Source organism: Pyrus communis, chromosome 16, assembly GCF_041283825.1.
Source record: "Pyrus communis isolate YQ-2024b chromosome 16, ASM4128382v1, whole genome shotgun sequence".
In the NCBI taxonomy this organism is placed as follows: Eukaryota; Viridiplantae; Streptophyta; class Magnoliopsida; order Rosales; family Rosaceae; genus Pyrus; species Pyrus communis.
In genome coordinates, this window is record NC_142580.1 from 28,504,939 (window position 1) to 28,517,234 (window position 12,296).

Sequence of the window (12,296 nt, forward strand, 5' to 3'; positions counted from 1 at the left end):
CTATATATTATTTTATTTTGGAGTTCTTGTTATCTCAATAGAATTATATATTGTTATGTATAAATTAACACTTATTTAGATGATATATAATAAATTTATTTGAACTCGCCTAATTCGCTTAGCGCTAAGCTCCGTGCCTAGACGCAAAGCTCCAGCTGGCTACCCGTCCAGTGCTTAGTGTCTTTTTAAACCTTGAATACAACGTAGAAGTAAGTTGTTAATGGCTACCCGTCTGGGCAATTGTAATACCCGGTGAAGAAGTTGTTAATGTTCCACTTCTTGATTTGTTACTTGTTTCTAGTAGCTGTGATTATTATTGAAATATACACATATACATTGTTGTGAAATACTATTTAACATATGTGATTACTCTGTAATGTTTGAGAGCTCTTCTTGTATTCTATGTTTGGAGTCTAGAAACTGAAAAACTATTTGTTTTTAGTGTTTGTTTTATGCTTGAAATATGCTTCAAGGTTGATTTGCTGTTTTCTTAATATGTTTCAAGGTTAGAGAAAGCTGATTAAGGGATCATGGCAACTATAAGAATAGAGTGCCCTGTTTTGGAGCCAAGCTCTGGTAATTTCTTATCATCGTTACTTGCTACTACTCCATAATTAGTTTGGTAATATTATCATGGAATTCATTTTTATTTATTGTGTTTTGGTTGGTCTTATTTCATTTTTATGTTACATGTAATCTCTTCATAAAGCTAACTCCAAACCTTAGTTTCTCTTTTGGTTTTGGTAATCTGTCATTCTCTAAAGCTCTTTTTGTTGATTTGTGAAATAAATTTGGAGCTTTTACATAAACTGCAGTCTTAATTAAATTTTGTTGTTACCAATCATAGAAAAGTTGATAGCAAAGGTATCCCTTCGAACTTGATTTTAATTTTTTAAGTTTTTGTTCTTAATTTTTTTATGTATTATTTTTTGGAAACTTCAAGCATCTAATTTGTGCATTATAGTGCACTGATTTGGTAGAGAACCTACCTGAGGATCATTCAGTGGAGAACCTTAAGAGTATACTTGGTGAAGCTGGAAAGTATGTTATTTTCCTTCTTTTTCTCCCTATGTTGTGGCATTACTGTTCTCTTTAGTTTTGGATATAGCATGGTTTTCAATCTTTCAATTAAGAGTATACATATGAAGTTGTATTTCATACGATAAAAATGTAACATCTGTGTCTTTCTATCTCAATCTCGCTCTCAATTGCTTATAATTTTTTTTTTTTCACATGTTAATCACATTTGCTAATCTTCTGCTATCCAAAATTCTGTCTTCCATCGTTTGTCTTTCCCTTCCTTATATCTGTCACTATTACTGATAATCAAATGTTTTTGTTCAAGCTATTAGTCATGCAAGTCTGCACACTAAGTAAGTTTTCAAGACATTGAAGTTACGGTAAGCCATCATACTTTATAAAGAATTTATAACTTTTAAGTGATTGCAAATTTGTTTGACAGTGGAAACTATGAAGATGTAATGGATTTTCGAATCATTGATCCAACCAAAGTGGATATTTGTGTCATCTATTTCATAAATAGAATAAAAAACTCATTTATATAATTAACTGATATTTTGATTCCTTTTATTGTTTAGATGGTGAAATGTTGGGTCAAGCATGCATACTCTGTTGCTCCAACTTTTAATTGTCAGACTGTAGTTGGACTTGAGTTAACGTTATTCTTACGAAATTTGTGGGTTTGATTTTGGGTGCAGGCTGCAGCTGATAATCAGATTCAATAACTATGATTAAGCTCTTGGAAACAAAGGGTTCGAAGACTTTGTAAAGTTTGGTTCCAACATTTGTACAAAATTTTATAAAATATCAGTTATGCAAATTTATAGTTGTATTATTATATTTTAATGATATAACAATTTGTTTTCTCACCAAAAATAGAAAAAGAAATATGATACTCCAATTTGGATGCTCACACAGGGCATCATTTTTTAAAATATTATTTTGCAACTTTGCCACCGATGTGAATTAGGATGGCACTACAGGAAAGACACCAATGCAATATTGGTAGCCATTGTTACAATAGAGTCATCTACATAGATCACACTCTTTAGTTTAAGGGTGCTTGGTGGTCATAGAGGTTTGCCACCAATATGAGTGGCAACACTTGACAATAGCCACCAAATGAAAAGGGTGGCTTATAGCCAAATTTCTAGTAGTGTACGACACAACGTACGAGACATTTTCCTACCAGTAGCGGTCTATCATTCACTTGTGTGATATCTTGTAATGATCTTTTCTTTGTGATCTTGTTTTAGAGCGTGTTCTGTGCACTCTAGCTATTTTCTTAAACTCTGTTTAATTCACTTAATTTCCCCTATAATTATTTATTCATGTATATTTCCTCCTAATCATTACTCTTGTATTCAATAAATGGCTTTCGTCATCCTCGGATGTTGGTCAGCACGTGCCTATCCGGGTATTCGAGGAATATCGGGGTTGGGACGTGTCAAATTAGATCTTAACCGTTGGATTCAATGAATTTATAAATATAAAACTAAATAAAATATACATATGTAGTGGGCCAGCCCCACTAATCCTAAGCTAAATCATGTGCTAAATTTGGCTTTGTTTAAAGTTTTAAGTTTTAGGTCCAATTTTAAGATTGTGTTGGATTGGATATTTTTTTGTTGGGGGGGGGGGAATAGAAGGGGAAAAATAGGTCATAAATCAAGGTTGGAGATGGTCTTATGAGTCTGTCCTATCAGATTCGTCTAAATCGCGATTCTCTCTTAGACAAAAAATAGACAACTTTTATTTTACTTTTTATTTTTTTAATAAATTGTAAGAGACTTATTGAATACTGAACACATATTCTAAGCTTGTTTTCCACATTTTCATTATGTTCTGATACTTTAAACCTATACATCATTTTATTTTGTAGTTTTTGTTATCTCAATAGGATTATATATTGTTATGTATAAATTAACACTTATGTAGATGATATATAATAAATTTATTTGAACTCGCTTAATTCGCTTAGCGCTAAGCTCTGTGCCTGGACGCGAAACTCCAGCTGGCTACCCGTCCAGCGCTTAGTGTCTTTTTAAACCTTGAATACAACGTAGAGAAAAGAAATAGGGACAAGGAAAAAAAATGGAATTATGAAATTTTCGCCAAACTTTCTGTGGAAACGAGAGGCAAACTGAAAGGACAATACTTGGGTTATAGACTGACGTCATGATGTGGCGAAATAAAAATAACTCACATGTCGTACAATATTTATTTGATGGAATGTATTTAAATCATCATTATTTCTATACTAAAACCCAAACTCGGATGCACTGTTCATGGACAGTAAAATGGCAAAAATACCCTCGATTTGGTTTATTTGCTGGCGTTTTTTTCACTTGGTTGAACAGTTAAAGGGCGGATTTGCCCTCCTTTGCCACGCGTGTTCTTCGCAGACCACAGCGTTTCTCTTCCGGATTCTTCTTTTCTTTTCTCTCTCTCTCTCTCAGAAGCCTTTTGTTTCTCTCAAACCTCTCTTTGCCTTGCTCTCCGATCTCCACTTCTCTATGTGCCTTGCTTTCTTCCAGAAAACGCTCAAGTCAGTCAAATTGGTTTAGATCTATTCGGCGGGGGTTAAAACGGCAACGCTCTCTTGCTGAAAAGTAGCGAATTTGGTCTCGATTTGAAGAAAATTTGAAGCCCATAAAAGATTGCATCTCCTGCTGCCGATTTGATTTGGGTAATTCTTTGCTTTGAATTTTATGTTCTTGCGAGTGTAAATTGGGATTTTAAATGGGGTTTTTGTTCTGATTTTGGGAATTTTCTTTGTAGCTTCGGATTCTGGGTGATGATGGTTAATTTAGTTTTTGTTTTCGATTTCAGGAGATTGGGTTTTTCGAGTTTGTGACTTTTCTTTGAAGGCTGCGAAGACCTCTGTGTTTAAGGTGAGTGGTTTTGAAATTCCATAGTTTTGATTCTACTTGCAGCTTGAGGTGTGATTTTAGATCTGAAATTTCCAAGCTTTTTGATTAATCTTAACCCAGATTAGTTAAACTATAATTAAATTAATTTTTTTTCCGGTTATGTAGCTGAAGTAGCTAAAGTTAAGAAAGAACAAAAGGTAAATTCTTTTCTCATCCTTACAAAATTTGATATTGATTTTGAAAATAGTGAAAACCCAATAAAACAAACTGACTTTCTCAACCGAAGATTATGATATATGTTTCGCATTTGATTATTTAGGATAATTACATGCGTGAGGATTATTAAATGATATATTTGATAAATACGTCTAATTTTAAGGTAGGAGCCTTTAGATTACAACTCACTTTATGGTTTTGCATTAAGCAAATCTGGAGGAAATCTGCTCTTAATTGATGCTCTGTCTCCATCTTTTTTGCCTGCTTTAATATGCTTTCTTATGATTTCTGCTGTCTTCTGCTCTTAGTTGATGCTCTGTCTCCGTCTTTTCTGTTCTTATGTAAAAATATTGGTTTTGTTCTAACTTCTTGTATATACTAAACGTGAGTTTCCCCGGCACTGTAGATCACCAGTGTCCGGACGGAACTGCCCTCGCTTCTCTGTTTTCTTTCCGTTTGTGTCCCTGTTTTCCACGAGGCGCTCATCTTATTCTCTCGACTTTGAGAGTCATCTTGAGTTAGGGTTTTGTTCCTTCGTTGCTTTTCTTGATTTCGGCTTTTGCTCTTTTCGTTTTGGCTGTTCTTTCTTCCAATCCTCTGTTTCCTGTGATATCCGTGCTTTCTTTTGCGGAAAGGGTTTCTGATTTTCGTGGTTTAAGGGATTTTGTGGTTGCCAGGCCGTTGTGCGTCTATTTAGATTCGGGATTTTTTGCGTTCCGAGGGTTTCGACATCTCTAATTGGGGTAAAGAATTCCTGCTGTTTCCCCCTTTTTCCGTTTGGGATTTCTGGGTTGTGGCTGGGTTTTTGGCCGATTTACACCTCTTTTCAAGGGTGGCGTCTTTGCAGCCCGCTGTGGAACAAGTGTGATCCAACTAAGGTTTATTTTATAATCATTTTCTTTTGGTTTTTATTTTTGGTTTTTCCTTTGTTTTGATGAAACCTTAATCGTTTCCTTTTATTGTCAATTGTGGTGCTCTCTTTGGTTTTCCCTGTTAAAGGAGAAGTTTGCGTTTTTGTTCTTCAGTTGGGAAATCTCTGATTTGCTGGTATTTGCAACGTTGCTGTAATTTTTTGGGTATTTTTTTTGCGCTTCTGCTTTTTTTCTGATTCGGATATGGATTGGTAATTATTGGATTTAAACGGATTCGTAGTTTTTGATGAGAGGAGTTGTTGAGGTTGTGTGAAGGTTTGTTTTTCTGGGTTTTATGCTGCAGGGGGTTACAAGCACGGAGAGGAGAGGAAACATTAGTTTAGATTGTGATTTAAATTTTTTTTATATGTTCTTGGTGATATAAACTGTGTGAGTGCGGTTGTTTTAAAATTATTTGCGTGTGCTTTTTTATAGTTTTGCTTTTTTCCAGTTTGGATTAAAATGGATTTTGAATTTTTGAGAAGAAATTAAAAGGGTCGTTGGAATTTTGGAAGCCTTTGTGTTTTTGGTGAACACGCAGACAATCTTGAAAATTTGTGTTAAAAGACTAATGTTTGTACATAAAAAAAGTGAGTTGGCTAAAGAAGCCCTTTGGACGCTTTTTGTTAATATCTCATGGGCTTTGCTCTTTGATTTCAGAAATTTTGTGCCCATCTTGGGTTCGCTTCGAACTTGGTTGAGACCGATCTAATCCAGCGTTTCCAGGTGAGTTTTGCATGTTTATCAGCTTATATGGTTTGGATCTTCTTTTTTTTTCGTTGGATCGTTATTGTGTGTGTCTGATGCATTTTGTTTTCCAGATTCGGGAAACTGTCCCTTTCAGATTTTTGGATTTTCGATTCTGATTCTTGGAACTCTCTGTGCTAAAGGTATATAAATGTATTATTTGTTTTCTTTGCGGCTAAATTTTACTTTTTTTGGTTTTGTTTTGGTGATTTGGGACCTTTTTTGTGCATGTTTGGGTTGTTAATTGGTAATGCATGTTTTCTTGCTGATTTTTGTGCTAGCAATTTTATTTAAATCCACAGCTGCTTTTTTTCATTTGACTTGCTGTGATGGTTATGCTTGATTCATAAGATTTGAGGTAGTCGTGATAAAATTAGAAGAGTGATATCTATGTTATTTTGGATTTGTGAGAGTGATTTGTCAGAGCAATGAGTAAATTTTCATATGTAGTGTAGGGTCAAGTTTAATAATCATTAATGCGATTTGGTATATGTCTGGTAGAAACGCTATCAAATTGTAGATACACAGTTTGTTGGTGCAGCAGGGGGCTGGAAAATTTTTTCAGTATGTTTTTTATGGTTTGACTTTTTTCTGTTGGGCCTTTCCCCGGCTAAAACAGTACATTTTGGTTGCTCGGTTAATGAATTTGAGATCTGCTGGCACCTGTGACGCTCTTCTTATATTTTGGATAAGTTTTATGTCCTGCTTTTTTCCAGTTTTAAAATGCATTGATAATTGTTGGATTCAAATATATTTATGATTTTTGCGAAGAAATGAGAGGATTCGTTGGAATTTCGGAAAGCTTTGTCTTCATGTTTTACGAACAGGGAGAGGAAGAAAGAAAACATTAGTTTAGATTGCAATTTTAAAACTTTTTATGTTGTTAGTGCTGGAACCAATGTGTTTTGTTGCGAAATTCATAATGTGTAAAGTTATTAGAATTTTGGAAAACTGTCTTTCTCACTTTTATCTGGCAAAGTGAACACAACTCTTACCTATATGATTTCAAGTTTTTCCCTTAGAAATTTAAGCTCTATTGGATACATGAGGTATAAGAGTCTGTTTGGGATATTTTCAAGTTTTACTGATTCCTGAAAAAAAGCATGCTTAAGGGTAATCATATTTCAGTTTTTATTGAATTCAGTTAACCATCTTCACTTTTTTGCTTTGATCTGAAGGCTTTGTTTTGTTCAGATATCAAAGTTGGGCATGAGTTTATATGTTTTTCAATGTTTTTATTCCGATTTAATAATGTGATTTAATGGTGCGATGCTGATTTAGGCTATAAATTCAGAGGCTTTTCAATAGGCAAGTTTGCAGCAAGGAATTCAGAGGCAGTTGTATCATTAGCTGAAATATACTAGATCTAATCCTTAGACATCATTTTTCGCTTTGATTAAGATGTGTGCCTGCCTTCTCAATACAAAACTGGCTTACATATCATTTTACACCATATTCACATGTTTTTTTATGCATTTTTACATCCAATAGTTTCAACACCCGCAGCAACGCGTGGACACTATTGCTATTTTTATTCCGAAAATTGGACTCTCCGTTTCAGAGTAACGTCGAACCCCAAAGCTGTACAAATTAGGGCTTGCAGATTCTCTCTTCGAGAATTCTGATCGCATCGTATCCATTTGTCTTCAAATTGAACTTGATTTTCGATGCCTAGGGCTTGAAGGCAGGGTAATCGGAATCGCACTTTTAGCGGCTCCGCACAGATTATCCTCGATTTCAGAGGCCTTAAGATTTTCGATCGGCGTTGTGGTTGAAAGGAATTTCAGGTGAGTAGTTTCGTTCCAATTTTCAGTTTAAGGAGATTTGGGATTGGAATTTCATAGTTTTTGAATGAAATTTATGCATCCGGACTGCGGATTCATCATTGGGTTGGCCAATTTCAAAATCAGGGCACAAATGCGATGCCAAATCCATGGAATCGAACAGAGCCTATATGGGTTTTGGTTATAATTGTTTGATTTGACAAAAATTGCCGATTTTGAACAGTTGTTTCAGTTCAACATGATAAAAATTAGGGTTTTCTTTTGTGATTTTTCAGGTACTTGCATTTGTAATTGTTCAATTCGAGAGGGAAATGCAGGGATATGATAGAGATGTAAGCAAATTTTGGATCTTCGGCAATCTGTTTTTTATTATATGTAAATTTTCGATATTGATACTCTTATTATTTTTTGAAGAAAATTAGTTTGACAATTTTTTGGGATAGGATTATGGTCAATCAGGCGACGAATATGAGGATTATGAGGACGATGAGGATGGTGAAGAATATGAAGAGGAAGAGGAAGATCCAAAGCCTACCAAGGAAGCATTGGCATACCTTGAGTTGAGACAACGCTTGAAAGAACAATTACGAAAGAAGAAAAGCGGTTCTTCTTTGGCCAACTCCAGTAATAAAAAGAAGAAGCTCCCCTATGACAAGTGAGTAACTACTATATAATCGCTGGTTTTCCTTCGTGGAATATCCATGCTTTCTTAGTAAGACAAGGCAGGCAGTTTTGTTTGTTTCTACTACTAGGTTCAATGCTTCCTTATTGTAAGTAACCAATGATTATTTGATGAACAATATATGGCCTTGTTATCTGAAGTTGTAGGTTAGCAGTAAGTGATGCAACTAAAATAGTTCTGTAATGTATTGATTTGCTTGCATTCTACCAATGCCTATAACAATATAGGTTTTATAGTTGCAATTTCTAGGACAGGCTAATGTGTTTTTTTTTCCAGGGGTATCACCGTCTGAAAGTAAAATAGAGAAATGAGAATACATTCTGAAGAGTTGTCATCCTTGCAACTTTATTTGCAGTTCCTTGTTTTCTTTTTTTGTGATGAGGTTATCAGACAGATGATTTGTTTCATAATTTTTCTGTGGACAATATAGTGGTAATTGGTAAATTAGAAGTTTTGAAATTGATTTTAAATTGTTTCCCTACTTATTCTACAGTTTTGGATCTTTCTTTGGCCCATCTCAACCAGTTATTGCTGAGAGAGTGATTCAAGAAAGCAAATCGTTGTTAGAAACCAAGCACCTAACATCCAGTTCTACCAACTCTGTCCATCATGTATGAATTATTACTCCCCCTTTTTGATATAGCTCATAAATTCATAACATTACTTCCTCACATTGACTTTTTTCTGTACCTGTCATATACAATTGGTCTACACTTTACACATATAATGAGTTCACTTATGCCGTCCTGATCCCAAAATGATTATGGGATAGTTTTGGCCCTGTAATTTCTGTGTTATGTCGTATCTTGTTATTTGTGGAAATTTTTGGGAACTTTAGTTTGTTCAAAGAAATTGATTTGACGTGCATATTATTTGAGATTCTTCTTTCCATGTTGTGTAATTTACAATCTTATTGTTGCTAGAACCATTTTGGAGTTGCTTTTGCTTTCCACCTCATTTATTGGTTCTAATCTTAAATTTGATGAAAGTGTTACCGATCACTCAGTTCTTGGTGAGGGTCTGGGAATTTCTAGATTTACCCGTATAGGTTTATATCTTGAAACTTTATGACTTACTTGGCATGCCTGATTTGTGTCTTGCTGCTTATTTTGTTTAGTTTTTAACCCCCGCATTAGCTATTCCTTTTTATGTAACAAAAAAAAAAAATTTCTTGGAACTCTCTTCATTTTATGAACTTGCTAATGTTTACAATGATATGCTTAATAAGATTTTTTACATGCCTAAATTCTTGTTGCAGAAAAATATTTTGTTGCAACTCTTCTTTTTTGTTTTAGCACAAAAACATCTCTATAAGTTATAGTGCATTAATTTGATGATGGCACTTTCCTTTGCAGAACAAGAAGAGCTCTGGATCAACCTCTGCTGTAACGAAATCTGTATCAAATGATCAGAAACCCAAAGTCATTAATGAGGTGCTTGGAGCAAATTGTTTTTGTTGGTGTTTTACCTCTGAATTAGTCTTCTAGTTGCCTTATTATGTGCTAATGGAATTTCTGGAAGGTGCAGGTTAAGAGTAAAGTACAAAAGATTAAGGATACAAGAGATTACTCGTTTTTACTTTCTGACGATGCAGAGCCCCCAGCCCCTACAAAAGATCGACCACCTCAAAATGCCTCTGTTTCAAATTCTGGTGTGTTGTGATCTACTACCTCTTATCTGGCTCTCTATTTATGGGTCATTGAACATTCTATTTTCATCGAGGAACTTATATGGGTTTTTTGCTGATGTTAAAGAGGTGCGATATAGTCAAATGGCGACAAATAATGGCAGACATATACCTTCATCAAATAATGGCAGACATATACCTTCATCAAATAATGGCAGACATATACCTTCATCAAATAATGGCAGACCCGTACCTTCATCAAATAATGGAAGACATGTACCTTCGGCAAATAATGGCAGACATGTACCTTCAGCAAATAATGGTAGACATGTACCTTCAGCAAATAATGGCAGACATGTACCTTCAGCAAATAATGGTAGAGTTGTACCTGGCCGTCGTGATGAAAGGAAACTGGTATCTACGAATGGACAGATGCATTCTAAAGTGGGGCCCAATAAGTTGAGTACTGCCAGTAGACGACCCGATGCAACATCAATGGACTCGAGAAGACAGCTTGGTAGCAACGGTGGAAATGGGCCTGGCCGGCCTCTAGAGACAAAAAGATTGCCATCTAAGATGCCTGCTTCAACCACTGAGAGGAAAGCTTCTACACCAGGCCTAAAGAATCCCATGTCTGGTGTGCCCACCAAACCACCTCTTTCAAAGTTGCAGTCATCTATTCCAAGGCAGCAGTTGCAACAAAAAAAAGAAGTACGAGAATCTAATAAGCCCAAATTGTTACCGAAACAGTCATCAGGATTGTCAAGACCTCAGGTATGAATCCCATCATCTGCTACATATTTTCTTTCCCTTGAATGGTAAATTTTCCAGAGACCTACTTCTGTAGTTTTTTTTGTAAGTGCATAATATCTGTTAACTTTTCATGGAATTTAGCACGTAAACAAGCCACAAATGCAAAGGCAAATCTCGTCACGTCCTGTGTCTCACGAGCGTCCTCCCAAAAAGAAGCCTATGAGACAGCACCCAGATGATGATGAACCGGGTCTGGATTTTAGAAGTGAGATCAGAAAAATGTTTCGGTAAGTAGCGTTTTCATTATTTTTTATTCTTCTGTTCTTAATTTTTAAATGGTTGTAAAACCTGAGGTTGATTTCAAAATTCAGCTTTACTGAAATGACATTGGGCTACTGAATGCAGTTTAGCCCTTTTTGGTCAATTCATGGTTAACAATGTAAAAGTTAAATGCCTGCCAAATATGTTTTTTTCTATTTCATTCTGCTACGTTGAATACATTTTTTTATATACAATTGAAGCCTGAAGGTATTTTAACTTGGTGACAAGCCTGATCTTAACAAATTGGAATTTATGGAATGATTTTGTAAAATATCAGAGATTGAAAGTTGCCTGGTGTTGGCCATTACTAGAGCCGAGCGTATTGGGAGATGCCCATTACAAGAATTTTCATCTTGGTTTGAAACTTTGATGGTTAAGGAAGTTAGGAACTGTATAATATTGTTCTAATTATCAATCCGATATTCTTGCAGTCAACCAGAAAGATACGCTAGTGACGACGACGATAGTGATATGGAGGCGAACTTTGAGGATATTATGAAGGAGGAGAGACGAAGGTAAGCATGGTGTTTCACTATCAGTAAAGTATCATGATTGTGTGATTTCTTAGCACTAACTGCACTTGTATCTGTGATAGATAACGTACATTGTGGTGTATGAGCCTTTCTGAGATTATATATTTGTTGTGATGTTGCAGTGCGCTAATCGCAAGAAGGGAGGACGAAGAGCAGGCTAGGTTGATAGAAGAAGAAGAAAGGAGGGAACGGATGGCTAAACAAAATCGCAAGCGTAAGCTCGGTCATTAGAGTGACCAGCCACAGGGAAGGGAAGTGAAGGAAGGGGAATTTTTTTCGCCTCACTTGACAAAAATATAACCAAAAAAAAAAAAAAAATTCTTTGGTCAATTTAAGTCCCACCACCATTGTATTTTGCTCTTGTAAAAGCGGAGTTGATGTTTTGGGACTAAATTATCCTGAAGTTGTAGGAGATTTTTTTGGTTGCAAATTCAAATGTATTTCCAATGTAAAATAATGTAGAATGTAGTTTTTTGGGTGCTGGAGAGCGGGGATGAAGATGCATTTTGTGGCTTTATTTTTGGTTTTGCAAAACACCCCTCCGCCTACAAATAAACAGAATGACACCCAAGGTGCGTCGGGAAGTATTTTCGGATATATTTTGGCAACTTTTCTTCCATGGTACGTACTGCTTAGTGGTTTATGAAAATTAGGGGATTAGATCTTTGCATACAAGGAGTTAAAGCCACCCGTTAGATCTTGCTTAATATTCGTATTACTCGCATTGTAGGCGATCCATATTTTTATTAGAAAAAATAAAAAATGAGAAAATTTGAGATTGAGAGTAGTGTAAGTGAGTCAGGTGCATGTTTCAGATCAGAATCCATAT

The 12,296-nt window shown here is 35.4% G+C and overlaps 1 protein-coding gene across 14 annotated transcripts; it reads left to right on the forward strand.

Moving 5' to 3' along the window:
* The first annotated feature begins 3,385 nt into the window (after positions 1–3,385).
* LOC137730795 (SPT2 chromatin protein) lies at positions 3,386–12,091 on the forward strand. Of its 14 annotated transcripts, none has more exons than XM_088687370.1 (16): positions 3,445–3,709; positions 3,853–3,914; positions 4,059–4,090; positions 4,516–4,987; positions 5,681–5,746; positions 5,842–5,910; positions 7,259–7,554; positions 7,827–7,883; positions 7,995–8,206; positions 8,727–8,844; positions 9,589–9,666; positions 9,761–9,884; positions 9,988–10,634; positions 10,755–10,900; positions 11,366–11,449; positions 11,590–12,091. In XM_088687370.1, exons 8-16 carry the CDS (start codon positions 7,863–7,865, stop codon positions 11,696–11,698), a joined length of 1,539 nt encoding a protein of 512 aa, XP_088543496.1. In that variant the 5' UTR covers positions 3,445–3,709; positions 3,853–3,914; positions 4,059–4,090; positions 4,516–4,987; positions 5,681–5,746; positions 5,842–5,910; positions 7,259–7,554; positions 7,827–7,862; the 3' UTR covers positions 11,699–12,091. The 14 variants fall into 14 exon arrangements, with proteins under 14 accessions (XP_088543494.1, XP_088543500.1, XP_088543503.1 ...); XM_088687373.1 differs by having other exon boundaries at positions 4,787–4,987; positions 7,049–7,554; XM_088687368.1 differs by lacking the exon at positions 4,516–4,987 and having other exon boundaries at positions 3,386–3,709.
* The last annotated feature ends 205 nt before the right edge of the window (positions 12,092–12,296 follow it).